This window comes from Lagenorhynchus albirostris, chromosome 5 (genome assembly GCF_949774975.1).
Source record: "Lagenorhynchus albirostris chromosome 5, mLagAlb1.1, whole genome shotgun sequence".
Lineage (NCBI taxonomy): Eukaryota > Metazoa > Chordata > Mammalia > Artiodactyla > Delphinidae > Lagenorhynchus > Lagenorhynchus albirostris.
The window spans coordinates 67,724,458-67,738,178 of record NC_083099.1 but is presented as its reverse complement, the minus strand read 5'-3'; the positions used below and the strand labels follow the sequence as shown (position 1 = coordinate 67,738,178).

General features: G+C 36.3%; 1 protein-coding gene across 2 annotated transcripts in view; it reads right to left on the bottom strand.

Annotated features, from left to right (window-relative positions):
• Positions 1–13,721, bottom strand: part of TP63 (tumor protein p63) — a 267,957-nt gene that overhangs the window by 175,872 nt on the left and 78,364 nt on the right. For both annotated transcript variants that reach the window (XM_060150266.1, XM_060150268.1), the window contains exon 3: positions 13,063–13,195. In XM_060150266.1, coding sequence (XP_060006249.1) covers positions 13,063–13,195 — 133 coding nt within the window. The remainder of the gene's footprint in view (positions 1–13,062; positions 13,196–13,721) is intronic.

Here is a 13,721-nt window from a genome sequence, read left to right as displayed (position 1 = left end):
CCATGTAGCCAATGTGTTTAATTACTTCTTCTAAAGTGTTACAGTCTACCTTTTTATTTTTGAAATGACATAACCCAGCAGAGCTTTCTACATGTTTTAAGATGAATCACAGCTAGAAATATCTATTTTAAAGTAGACACTGACCTAGAAGTTTTTTCTCTGTCATTATGGCTGTGTCCCCTTGGGCAAGTCACTCTCCACTCAGAGCCTAAGTTTCCCCACCTATTAAAATAGGTATATTAAAACAATGGATTGCACCAGTGTTTCTCAAATAGGAGAATCAACTGGAGGGCTTATTGAAAGATTGTTGCCCTCTCTCTCCTAGTTTCTGATTTAGCACATCTGGAGTGGAACCCAAGAATTTGCATTTCTTAACAAGTTCTTAAGTAATGTTGATGCTGCTGGCCCGAGACCACACTGAGAACCACTGAATTAACATGTCTGGGAATCCCTGCAGCTCTGACCTCATTATCACACTAACATTTAAACCCAGGTATACCCAAAGTGTGTGCTTTTAACTAGCAGACTGGAAAAGGTAATATTTTACTATTTTAAGATTACTGAATGACAGCCAAATAACTGAAAAACTAATAATATTTAATAATTAAAGTGAAAATGTTTTCTTTGAATTCTATGAGCAGCTTTTAAAAGAAATATGCTTCAAAATTCTACTTTAACTTGAAGAAAACTCAACTCTAGTTTCAAATGGGAAAGGATGGGCTAGACAGATTCTTACAGCATGCTAGCATATCTTCAAATATTACTTTCTTTTTATTGAAATACAAAAATACAAATCTAAGCAAATTTGATTTTTTTCCTTCATCAGGAATTGCTCTACTTAAGATGAATAATTTCTGGTTTCCAGATTATCACATTCTAAACAGTAACAGCAACCACCATCACCATTGAAAACTGACCACATGCAATGTATTGTGCTGACTGCTGTACATGTCTTCTCTCAATTCTCTAAACAGCTTTTCTATGGTATGTCACCAAAAGCATCATCTTCATTTTGCAGGTGGGGAAATCGAGGCTCAGAAACATACCAGAATCAGAAACATACCAAGATCATCCAAATAGTGAATGACGGAACTGGATTCAAATGCAGGTAGCCATCTACCTCCAGAGGTTGAGCTCTTCACGTATCTCTAGTAGTAGATAGAGGCAGGTTTAGAAAACCCAGAAAACTGAGTCATCCCTGACTCTCTCCCACAAACTTTACTGGAAATGTTGGAGGAGCCAGCAGTAATCAACTTGGATCTTAGTTTTCCTATCTATTAAAGGAAGGCTGGACCAGGACTAGATCATGTCTATAGTTCCTCAGTCTAATATTCTAGATTGTTTCATGTTTTATAGATTAAAACTATATTAAATAAACTGGTGACCAAAGGAAGGACAGGTGACTAATAGTATGAGTATTATTTCAAACAAATCAGATTCTCTTTAAGCCAGCATGCTAGGATTTCAACCTGATTGGTTTTTAAGAGGATGCAAGGTCAGAATCAGCTCCAGTGTTTCTGCTGAAATCCCTTTTTGTTTATCTGCCCTCTTCAACTTTGTCATTCTGAATGCATACACACTGAGCACAGTGTCTTAAGTAACATTGCTGAGGTTACACCAAAGACAGGTGTTAGGGGAACTATTTCCCCCCCCGGCTATCATTTCCAACTCTCCCTCCTCCAAAACCAAGGGAGGGGATAGCAGGAAAAGGGTTTCTTTTCAGATTAAACACAGTGACTGCAAACACCTTCCCCTAGGCAATAAATTCTCTGCCAGTGCGTGCTGCAGTTTACCCAAACACCAAAGCAAAAAGCAAACAGCCCCTTTTGTAAGGGAGGAGTTGTCACCTGTCAAGTGATGTTTGTGAATTTCTAGAGAAGAGAGAAAAAGAAAACCCTTTCCCTTATTTTATTAAGCAGACTGTTTGTTCAAGGTTTGAAATGCATACTTGGGTTTAAGGTAAAGTCCCTGGCTTGGCACTCTTGAACAAAGTGGTGCCTTCCGATTGGTTACACTGTACAAAGAAGGGAACAGAAAAACAGTCTGCTCTTCTGGTGACACCTGAACTTAATCTAAATGGAGTGGATTCTGAGCCACCTCATAAGCAACATAAGTAACTGCAAACCCATCTTCCAAAAATTAGAGTGCTTTTGCTCCACAGAATATATGTTCTTGTTTGTTTCACTTGTGTCCATAGAACTAATACATAAGAGCTTATATGGCACAAATTATGGTTGATGATTGTTTAATGGTACTCGCCAAGGGGTAAGAATGCTAGGGACACTAAAAGCAAGGGTTAAGAACTGCTGGATGGCAAAGGAGAAAATACGCCCAGTCCCGTGTTCTGCGCTAATCCTAAGGTAAAGCTTGGAAATATACTTTGCATATCCCCCTTTTACCATCTCTTTCCTCACCTGTTTTGTATTCTGATTAGGTCTACACACCCCACTCATAGATGCTCTATTCTCTAAGATGTCTTACTCATCTCCAGGCAAAACTACCATCCCTTTTGCACTTAAAAATGTATCAAGAGGGATTATTTCATCTTCATTTGCAAATGACTGGAAACTCCTTTAGTCATGTAGACATATTTGCATTATTTAGAGAAGAGATTGTATAACCAAAATTGATTTCCACTTTATAGGCACTTTTGCACAGTTGGTGTGAGCGTAAATTGGAAAAATATAAAAACTCATGAAAAGAAATTTGATAATATGTATCCATAACACTGGTGTTCATACATTTTACTTAATAATTATACTTCTAAGCAGCTAGCACCATAGGGTTCTGTATGTACATATTCTTCTTTAGGTTTGACATAAATACGCTATTATGTATAAAATAGATAGCTAGTGGGAACCTGCTGTACAGCACAGGGAGCTCAGCTCAGCACTCTGTGACGACCTAGATGGGTGGGATTGGGTGGGGCATCCAAGAAGCAGGGAATGTATGTGGCTGGTTCCCTTTGTTGTGTAGCAGAGGCTAACACAACACTGTAGAGCAATTATACACCAAAAAAAAAAAAAAAAATCTATGAGTAGAAAAACAGATAAATAAATCATTACATACCTATGTAATACCTATGTAGTGATATATAATACAGTGATTAATGTTGTTTTGAAGATTAGTGAATAAGAGAAAAATGTTCACCATAGAATGAAAAGAAAAAGCAGGTTACAAAATTTATATACGACATGATCCAAATATGTCTTATAAAATCTATTTCTTTTAGGAAAACAACTGGAAAAAACCTAAAATTTTCATAATTATTATCATTAGGTAGGAATTCTATACACTTTTGATACTTACTTCTAAAATTCTTTTTAATAAGTGTGCATTGCTTTAATAATCAGAGCTATCTTTTAATTTGTATTTTATTATAAAATGTAATGCATATTCACCTATCTCACAAGAGTTGTTATGAAAATCAGCATAGGCAAGTAATAAAAAAGATAATAATTTTTAATTGACTGTATATTTATACACCAGGAACTCTGAGTGAAAACAAATCAGGTAATGAAAAAAAATTCACAGTTCTCAAGGTTGATGATAGATATTATGTCCATCCATACAAAAGAGGAAGGAGAGACTCATAGAGATTATCAAGTTCACACAGCTAAAATTGGTAAAAACAGAATTCCAACTCTAGTATGTCTGACTATAAATCTCATGCTGTAATTCTAAAGTAAGTAATAAATTGTAAAGCCCTATATTAAATAGCAGGTAGTCAGTCATCAAAGTGAAAAAAAAAGTTGTTGATCAAATCTGCCTGCACTAAACTCTAGTGGTTTTCTGGAAGACCAGAAAAGGGGGAGGTGGAGATGGGAAGAAGCAAGACATTGGAAAGGAGCAAGGGAATGTATAGAAGTAACAAAAGGAGGACAGTAGGGGTGGTGAGGGTGGCTCTGGAAGCCTAAAGGAGATCAAAGTAGGAAGTGAATAGAAGGAAAATGGAGAGCTTGATGTGAGCTCTTCATATTAGTGTCAGACTTAGAGTTGGGTAACATCGTGCGTTTCTGGTGCCTAAGAGACCAAGACACATAGAAAATTATTGCTACTTGTATGAAATAGCCTTTCCACTTTTTGAGCCAAGAGAAGACATGCAGGAAGGAAGATTTAGAATGTTTGCGTGACTCAGGTAGCAATGCTGTTACCCAGTCCCTTGCAACTTGACTGGAGTGACTTACTTAAAAACACTTTTTTCACAGAGTATGTGTCATATATATACATATATATATATATATATAATTCTATAATGTTAGAAAATATCTAGATGTTCAAATTGAGTTATATGTGAGTCAATGTGTGTGCATGTGTGCACGTGTGTGTGCATGTGTGTGCGTGTGTGTATGCACGTGTGTGCATGCATGTGTGTGTGCATGCACATGTGTGCATTGCATGTGTGTGTGTAGAGACAGGGAGAGAGGAAAGAATGAGGGAGGCATGGAGGGAATGTTTATAACCTTTTGATCAATAAAAATTCAGCAAATTAAAGCTTTGACGTGGTTTATGGTCCTGCTTAGAAAATACAAGCATCTCTTTTTCTTTGAAAAAAATTCATTCTGATGAACAAAAGGATATTTGGAATTCCCTATTTTTTTCTGATAATATCCAGTCAGACTGTAACTTTGTTACAAAGGAAGAACAATATCAATGATAAATATCATGTTCAATAAAACAGACTATTCTCTTGAGTTCTTTAAAATGCTTTTGACAGTTGAAAGTAAAAATTTTACCACTGTCTGAGGTAGCATTCAATGTACATAGATGTAATACATATGACAACTAAAACATCATGGGAAGGGTTATAATATCAATATTGTGGTAAGTTTTCTGCATTACGTTTGAAGTGGTAAAATATTAATTCTCAACAGACTGTGAAAAATTATGAATATTTCAGTCTCTAGAGCAATCACTAAAAACTGTTTAAAAAGATATAGCCAGAACCAAAATAGAACAATTAAAATCAAATGCTAAAAATAGGTCAAATAATCTAAATGGCAGCAAAAAAAGGGAAACAGAAGAACAAAGGACAAAATAAGCTAAAAAATAAATGTTAGGTCAAAAAACTCCATATCAATAATTACATTAAATGTAGATGATGTAAATAAACCAATTGAAAGAGATTGTCAGAATGGATAAAACATGGTACAACTAACTACTGTTTAGAAGAAACTCAGTTCAAATATAATGATAAATACAGGTTAAAAGTAAAAGGATAGAGAAAAAAATTTACCACGCAAACATTAATCAAAAGAAAGTTAAAATGGCTATATTAATATAAATAAATACAAAGTAGACTTCAGAGTAAAGCACACTACCAAGAATAAAGACAACTATTATACAATGATAGAAAGAAGATGTAACAAACTTAAATATGATGCACCTAAAAACAAAACTTTCAAAAACATGAAGCAATAACTGACAGATTTGAAAGGAGAGACAAATCCATAAGTAGAGTTGAAGACTTCAACACTCTTCTCTCAATAGAGAGAAGTAATTGAGTGCTAGTAATCAATAGAATTAGTAGACAGAAAATAAGCAAGAATATAGAAGAACTGCATAACATCATAAACCAACTGGATATAATCGACATTTATAGAACATTGCACCCAGCGAAAACAGAATACACAGTCTTCTCAAGTGCCCATGGAACATTCACCAAAATAAATGATATTTTGTCTCATGAAACAAAGCATAACAAATTTTAAAAATTTGAAATTATGTTTTCTAATCATAATAAAATTAAAGTAGAAGTCAGTAATGGAGAGACAACAAAATATCTAAGCACTTGGACACTAAGCAACATGCTTGTAAATACACATAGGTCAAAGAAAAAATCTTAAGGGAAATTAGAAAATATTTTAAAGTGAACAAAAGTGAAAATGCAACATATCAAAATTTATGGGATGCAGCTAAAGCAGTGTTTAATGGAAATTTTATAAATGTAAATACTAACATTAGAAGAGAAGAAAGATCTCAACTCAGTAATATAAACACTCAATTGAAACAACTTAAAAAAGACGAGCAAAATAAACCCAAAGAAGCAGAAGAAAGGAAATAAAATAAGACCAGAAATAATGAAGATAAAAACAGAAAGACAATACAAAATAACTGTAAAATTCAAAAGCTGAACTGGTTCTTTGAAAGATCGATGCAACTGATAAATCTCTAGCAAGACCGACAGAGAAACAGAGGACACAAGTTACCAATATTAGAAATGAAACAGGAGGATATTACAGATCCCACAGACATTAAAAGGGTAATAAGGGACTACACCAAACAATTTGACATACATAAATTTAAAAACTTTGATAAATTTAACCAGTTCCCCAAAACCCACAATTTATGAAAACTTACCCAAGATTGGATAGATCATCTCAATAGTCCTGTAACTATTATAGACACTAAATTTATAATTAAAGAACTCCCCAGAAAGAAATATTCAGGCCCAGATGGTTTCACTAGCCAAAGTCAACCAAACATTTAACAAGAAATAATACCAATTCTACATAATCTTTATCAGAATATAAAGGATGCCTCACATAAAGCACAAATACAGAAATCACACTGAGGTTCATGAACAATAGCGTTGCCGAGATGAAAAAGACTACACGTCATAATTACTAACACCATCTCTCAATGGTGGGCTTAACCTTCATTTGCTTTAAACTGTAGTTTCCTCTTTATCACAGTCCAGAAACTTTTTTTGACCATGCTGCACAGCATGTGGGATATTAGTTCTCTGACCAGGGATGGAACTCAAGACCCCAGCAGTGGAAGTGAGGAGTCTTAACCATTGGACCACCAGAGAAGTCCCCCCAAACTTTAAAGTCTATAGAATTCTATCTGGTCATATCATTTTGGATATTATAAACAATGCTGCAATGAAGCCTTCACTTCTGTATATGTTTGTGTGTGTGTGTTCGTACATATACTTATTTATATATTTTGGTTTTGTGGAAAAGACTTCTAAGAAGGGCACTTATAGACCAAAGGGTAAGTACATTTAACATTAAATAAATGAGAATGGGCAAACTGCCCACCAAATATACCAATTTATACTCCTACCAGAAGTAAAAAGGTTGACTGTTTCCCAACACTCTCACCAGTACTGGATATTATAAATAATTTAAATCTTTGCTGATCAAATAGATGATAAATAATCTTATTGTTTCAATTCACAATTTTTTATTATTAGAGAAGTTGAACATTTTATATATGTTAAACATCTGTGAATTACTTATACTCTTTGCCAAAGGGGGAGATTCATCTTTCTCTTATTATTTTATTTTTTTTGGCTGGGCTGAGCAGCTTGCAGGATCTTAGTTCCCTGACGAGGAATTGAACCCACGCCCCCTGCAGTGGAAACATGGAGTCCTAACCACTGGATTGCCAGGGAATTCCCAGTTTTTAAGTGTTTAGTTTATTTGGGCAATTAAACCTTTGTCATGCGTTATAATTTTTTAAATTTATATTCTGTCTTTCTTTTCTATATACATTTCCCCTTACCCAAAATTTTCAGTCTTATCTTTTAAAACTTGTGAGCTTCACATTATAGTTTTTTAAATAAATTACTTTCATAATGGTTACCTAAACTTGAACTACTCTTTGCTTTCCTCTTTTTGATCAATTTGACTCATATTTCAAAGCCTAAATGAAAAGCACCTGCTCTGTAACATATTGCCAGTTTTACTCAGGTACAATAAACCATTTCTTTTTTATGTGCCTTAAAAAAATACATACATTTGAGTACTTTTCAAAAGTAATTTTATACACACTTGACTTGCTGCTATATTATGGTCTTCTCAAGGCTAGAGACCATGATTTGTTCATCTGTATCACAAAGAACATAGCATACAGGAAAGTAAATTCTAAAGAAATGCCTGTGACTAGGTCTCGTCTATACAGTCTACTTGAAATCTTATATAATCTTAGGTCATAGAAGATACAGGGTATTATGCTAGGTGCTGTGACCTAAGTCTTTCCAAATACAAAAACACTGTTTTTTGGTATGTACAGGTGAAGACCCTTCATTTATAACTGGATGCTACAATAATAATTTACAAAAATGGATGGTTTTAGATAATTACCACGAAAATCCCTAGGGAAAAACCCAATTCAACTAAATAGGGCTTCCTTCAAAGTACAAAGAATAAAGAAATACAAAAGTAAGCGTTATATAGTTTCCATCCATCATTCCAGGAAAACATTTAAGTGTTAATATCATCGTCCGCCTCTTAAGGACATGACAGGCATGCTTAGACAGCTTATAAATAAGGCAAAGCTGAGATATAAAGTAATACATTAGACCGCAGAATCAAGAAACAGTAAGGATCTTGGAAACATAGCCTAAATTGTAACATTTTTTGAGAAATCTTGTTCACCTCCATTTGCTAATCCAATGTAGTTTATTCTTCAGTGACACTAAAATCATCCTAATGATGGGGGCACACACATTCCTTGCAATTCATACTCCCTGTGTTCATAATCAGAGCAAAACATTAGGACTCCACTTCATGACTAGTCCTTAAGGTGAAGGTTGTTTCAAAAATCAATAAAAATGGGATGACATTCTCAATTTTAAGATTTTTGTCCTTAATAATCTGACAAGTCATTTCAAGTCCACAGATTCATATTTCTTGCATAGTGAAAGAATGCTTGGCAGGGATCCCAAATTTTTTTTATTATATGCAAGAGGAAGGTAATTTATGTGCAGAGATTTGGAACTATTTAGCTATTAACCTATACACAGAAAAGTGAAAATATGCTACCAAGTAATGGAAGAAAAGAGCCTCATACCAGTTGCAGCAGCTCTCAGTTTAGAAGGACTTAGGAATCTCAGAGGTTCCTAGTTCTTATTTTCCAAACCAGAACACCAGTTATTACACCCTGAGCTAGTCCACTGTTTTGCCATTCCTGTTGCTTAGCACTATCATTGTTATCTAGTCTCACCCATGTGGCCTCCTCACATGGACATCTATGAGGATGTTGGAATGGTCCTAAGACAAGGGAAAACCCAGGATTCATATAGAACTATACTTTAACAGCAATGTCTCAGTTCTATGGTAATGAAAACAGACCAGTCACAGACAGGCAAGTTTATTTTTTAAGTTCAGTCTCACTCCACTTGTACACTCCTTTCAATGCAGTTGTTCCCAAGTGACGTATTTTGTTTCCCCTACTGGCAAAACCCCATTTCATTTTGTTTTCCAGCTTTTCCTGAATCACTTCAATCCCTTGCTCCTTGCAAATATTTCTATCCTGCTTTTATTTCCTGATTTCTTGTTACCCTCAAACTGACATACAATTTCAAGTTCCAAGTTGCTAGTAAGTGATGGTAGAACTCTGTTCCATCATTCCTAGTTAGCAGTGGTGTCCTGTGCCTCTCCAGAGGAGGGAAAGATGTGGTGACTCTCTCATGACGGAGGCACGGAGGTTTACTCACACAGATAAACCTCTGTGTTTTTCATAGAAAAAGAGGTACTCAAGAAGAAATAGAGGTCAAGTTCCTCTCAAATACAATACCTTAGAGAAAGATTGAGAAGAGAAAAGATTGTGCCCCGTAAGGTGGACAAAATACTGACACTGCTGCTGACTACATATGTCATCCTAGAAAAGTTTTTTAACCCCCTTTTTAATTTACTAATTTATAAAAAAAGGATAATAAGTGCTACCTCACAAAGTTCCGGGAAAGATTAAATAAAATATCACACGTGTTAATCAACATCCAATAATGAAGCCTAAGAAAGCCGTAGCTTCAAAAATTTGTAATTCAGACATCCGAGAGGAAAATTTAGATCAATTTCAAATTGAATACTCTCAGTTCCAATCAGGCCACTGCTCTTATGAGCATAAGTAAAAATCAATTCCAAAAGAATCAACATCAAGTGTATATATTCATAGCTGATGCTCAGGAAAAAATTTTGAATACCTATGAATAATCGTCTTAAATATTTCTTAAATAATAATAACCTAAAAAACCACAAGGCAGTGCATTCTTAGCTAACCAAGATACTTATCACAAGAGCAATTATATCTATGAATTTTCTTGGCTTTCTCTCCTTCATTCTTACCCTCTTCTAAGATCATTGTATAACTTAGCTGACACTTTCTCAGATACTCCACTAGGTTTTCTCCAAAGATTCCTTTAGCTATTTTGTAAAAGCACCAAAATGAACTTTAAATGACTGAAGTTTTAGAACTCAAATGGCAAATCAGGGTACTTTCAAGCAGAACCGGGGAAACAATGGAGGTAAAGAAAAAGCATAACACTTTTTATACTGACCCACTATAATCAAAAGGGAAGGAATACACGAGGAGGACAGGACAGGAAGTTTTGCTGCTGTGAATGTTGAAGCAGAGAATGGTCCCCTGATTGGTGATATTCGAGAGCTGTGCTACCCAATAAACTACCAACTAGCCACATGAAACAATGTAACTTTAAATTAACTAAAGTTACAGTTAAGTCCCTCATTTGCACTAGCCACATTTCAGATGTCCAAAGGAGCCATGTGGCTAGTGGCTACTGTGTTGAACAATAGGAATATAGGACATTTCCACTGTTGAAAAAAAAATTCTTTTGAATAGGACTGTTTTAAAGAGAACATTTTGACTTTTTAGACAAGTCTCATTTCTTATGACTTCAAATTCCTGGACTTCCTTGGTGGTCCAGTGGTTAAGACTTTGCGTTCCCAATACAGGGGGTCTGGGTTCAGTCCCTGGTCAGGGAACTAAGATCCCACATACCACAACTAAGCCCGTGTGCTGCAACTACTGAGCCCATGTGTTCTAGAGCCCATGTGCCACAACTAGAAAAGCCTGTGAGCCACAACGAAGAGCCCGCAAGCTGCAACGAAGACCCAGTGCAGCCAAAATAAATAAATAAATAAAAAATTAATTAATTTAAAAAAATTCCTGAGGTCCTACTATGGGCCAAACATGGTAACAAATACTGGGCATGACAAAATATGGTCCCTGTCCCCTTTAGAGATAGAGAAAGAAACAACTATAATATTGTGACATAAGTAATATGATTAAAAATATACCTAGGTTTCTTCAGAGGAATAGTCTCTAATTTAGACTGGTAGAGAACAGTGATATGGAATCTTTTTCTAGAGAAGGTAAGGCAAGCTTGGTGTTGAGGGATGGATAGGGATTGGCTAGATAGGAGAAAAAAAATGAGATGTTCTCAAGGAAAGAAGAAACAACATGGAACATTAAGAAACCACATGTTTCAGTATGTGAAAAGACAATAATAAGAAGAACTGTAAATAAAAAGTCTTGATTCTGCATTTTAAACTAAATAACTTGGTTTGCTTTTATGAGAAACAGAAAATCCCTGCTTGGAGAGAATATAAAAAGATAGGTAGCACCAGCCTAGGAAAACCTGTAAGCTTAGGAGGTGATATTATTAAATGAATTGGGGATATCTTAATTTCTAAGTCACTGTCAAATCAGAATTTATATATTTATAAATATTTATATTTAATTATCACACATTCCAAGGGCTTGCATTACCTGCCCCTTGGATTTATCTGTCAGTTTCCTTCTACTAGCTCAAGGATAATTGAGACTCGTATCCATATTAAGATGGAAGGGGCCAATGAAGAAATGTATTTTTCACTTATCAATTTGGTGACAAAATATCAGTGTATTTGAAAAGTTGCAATTTCTATTTTTGGTTGTGTCCTGTCCTCTTCCCCCACTTCCCCTTCTCCCAGTATTAAAAAGTACAATCTATATTAAAGAGTATATAGTGAGAATTCCAGGAAAATCTTACATCAGACCAGAGAGGCAAGGCACACCAAAACATCTTTCATCTGTACCATCTTTCAAATAAAGTAATTTGGTGACCACCCCCTCCCCCCACAAAAGAAAGTCATACCACTTTATAAAGTGCTCTCTTTAATCACATCAGCAGACACTCTGACACCCCACCCTCTTTCTAGCTCCTTTCGTTTCCATTTTTCTACAAATTTTTGTTTTTTTATAGAAAACGCAGGAGGGCTTGTGTGGTGAATGAATGATTAAAAAAAAGAAAAGAAAACCCACCGGTTAGCATGATGGACTGCACAAATACAAGAAATTTCATCTAAACGCCTCAGAAAAATGTTTTACTATCCTTAACCCGTACACTCCTTAGCTGCCTGGGAGGTGTATGCATGTAAGATTTTGCCACTTTATAGAGGAAAAACTGAGGTCTAAGGTCATGAGGGACTCAGTGGTAAAGCCAGAAAAAGAGCCTATTTTATATATTAGTTAGCTTCTTTCCTCTTACTCCATTACTTGAATTTGTGTGTTTGCGTACAATTTACCTCATCTCCTGTCATTAAAGAAGGATAATTCTATGAGAGAGTCAGTTTGCCATAGTGGAAAGTACTTTGTATACAATTCAGATCTTGGCTTTGGTTCTGACTGTCTCCACCCACTGTAAAACATTGGGCTGGCACCATCTGCTCTAAGTTGGGATAGACATGAAGAGCAATTTAGATAAAGAATGGAAGGAGGGCTTCCCTGGTGGCGCAGTGGTTGAGGATCTGCCTGCCGATGCAGGGGACACGGGTTCGAGCCCTGGTCTGGGAAGATCCCACATGCCGCGGAGCAACTAGGCTCGTGAGCCACAACTACTGAGCCTGCGCGTCTGGAGCCTGTGCTCCGCAACAAGAGAGGCCACGATAGTGAGAGGCCCGTGCACCGCGATGAAGAGTGGTCCCCGCTTGCCACAACTGGAGAAAGCCCTCGCACAGAAACAAAGACCCAACACAGCCATAAATAAATAAATAAACCAATGAACCGACATTAAAAAAAAAAAAAAGAATGCAAGGAATTATCTCCAACCCCCTTCCCCATACCAGTGGAAACGTATGCATCATGAAAAGTTGAAGCAGACCCAGATCCCACAGCTCCTAATTATTTTTCTGCTAACCACGTTGACTAGCTTTCCAATGGCCTTGCCCATACAGAGCCACCTGCCTTTTCATGTCCCATGAAAGAGACAGGTATAACAGAGATGTGGATCGCATGGCCCACAGATTTAAAGGGGAAGCCCATGCCACTCACCCACATGGGGTCACTGAGGTCTGAGTCCTGCATGCGAATACAGTCCATGCTAATCTCGATCTTGTTTGTTGCACCATTTTCTGATGGTTCATCCACAAAGTTCAAGTCAATGGGCTGAACTGAACAGATGGGCCTACCATAAAGGAAAACAAAAGTGTGTTAAGTGTGGAAAGGGACTAAAACACACTCATTCAGTCGGTAACAATGAGCTCTATTTGCTTTAAAGTTGGCAAGGCTTGTTGACTGGAGTCAAAAACCCTAGGATTGAATCCTGGCTCAACCAATTACCAGATGTGAAATCTCTGGCATTCCAAATCTAAGCCCTATTTGTAAAATGGGAGTCATGATCCTTGCCCTCATCAAAGAACTGCTAGGTGGAACACAGAATAGAAGGAAAGTATCAGGGACATACCCTAACCTTGGGGGTCCCCAATGCTCTGAATTGTTTCATCTTTCCCTTAATTTACTCACATCTCCAAACCTGAAGAAGGAGATCTTTTCCTAGCAAGGCATACAGACCAACAAAATTTAGTGTTTTACTTTCTCAGAGGGTATTTGCAACGTAACAGTAAATGAGAGTCTTTAAGCCAAAGGAACAAATTTGAGTATCAGAGAGTCATTGGGGAAGTTATTTTGGGTTAGGTAGGAGAGGCTTCTGA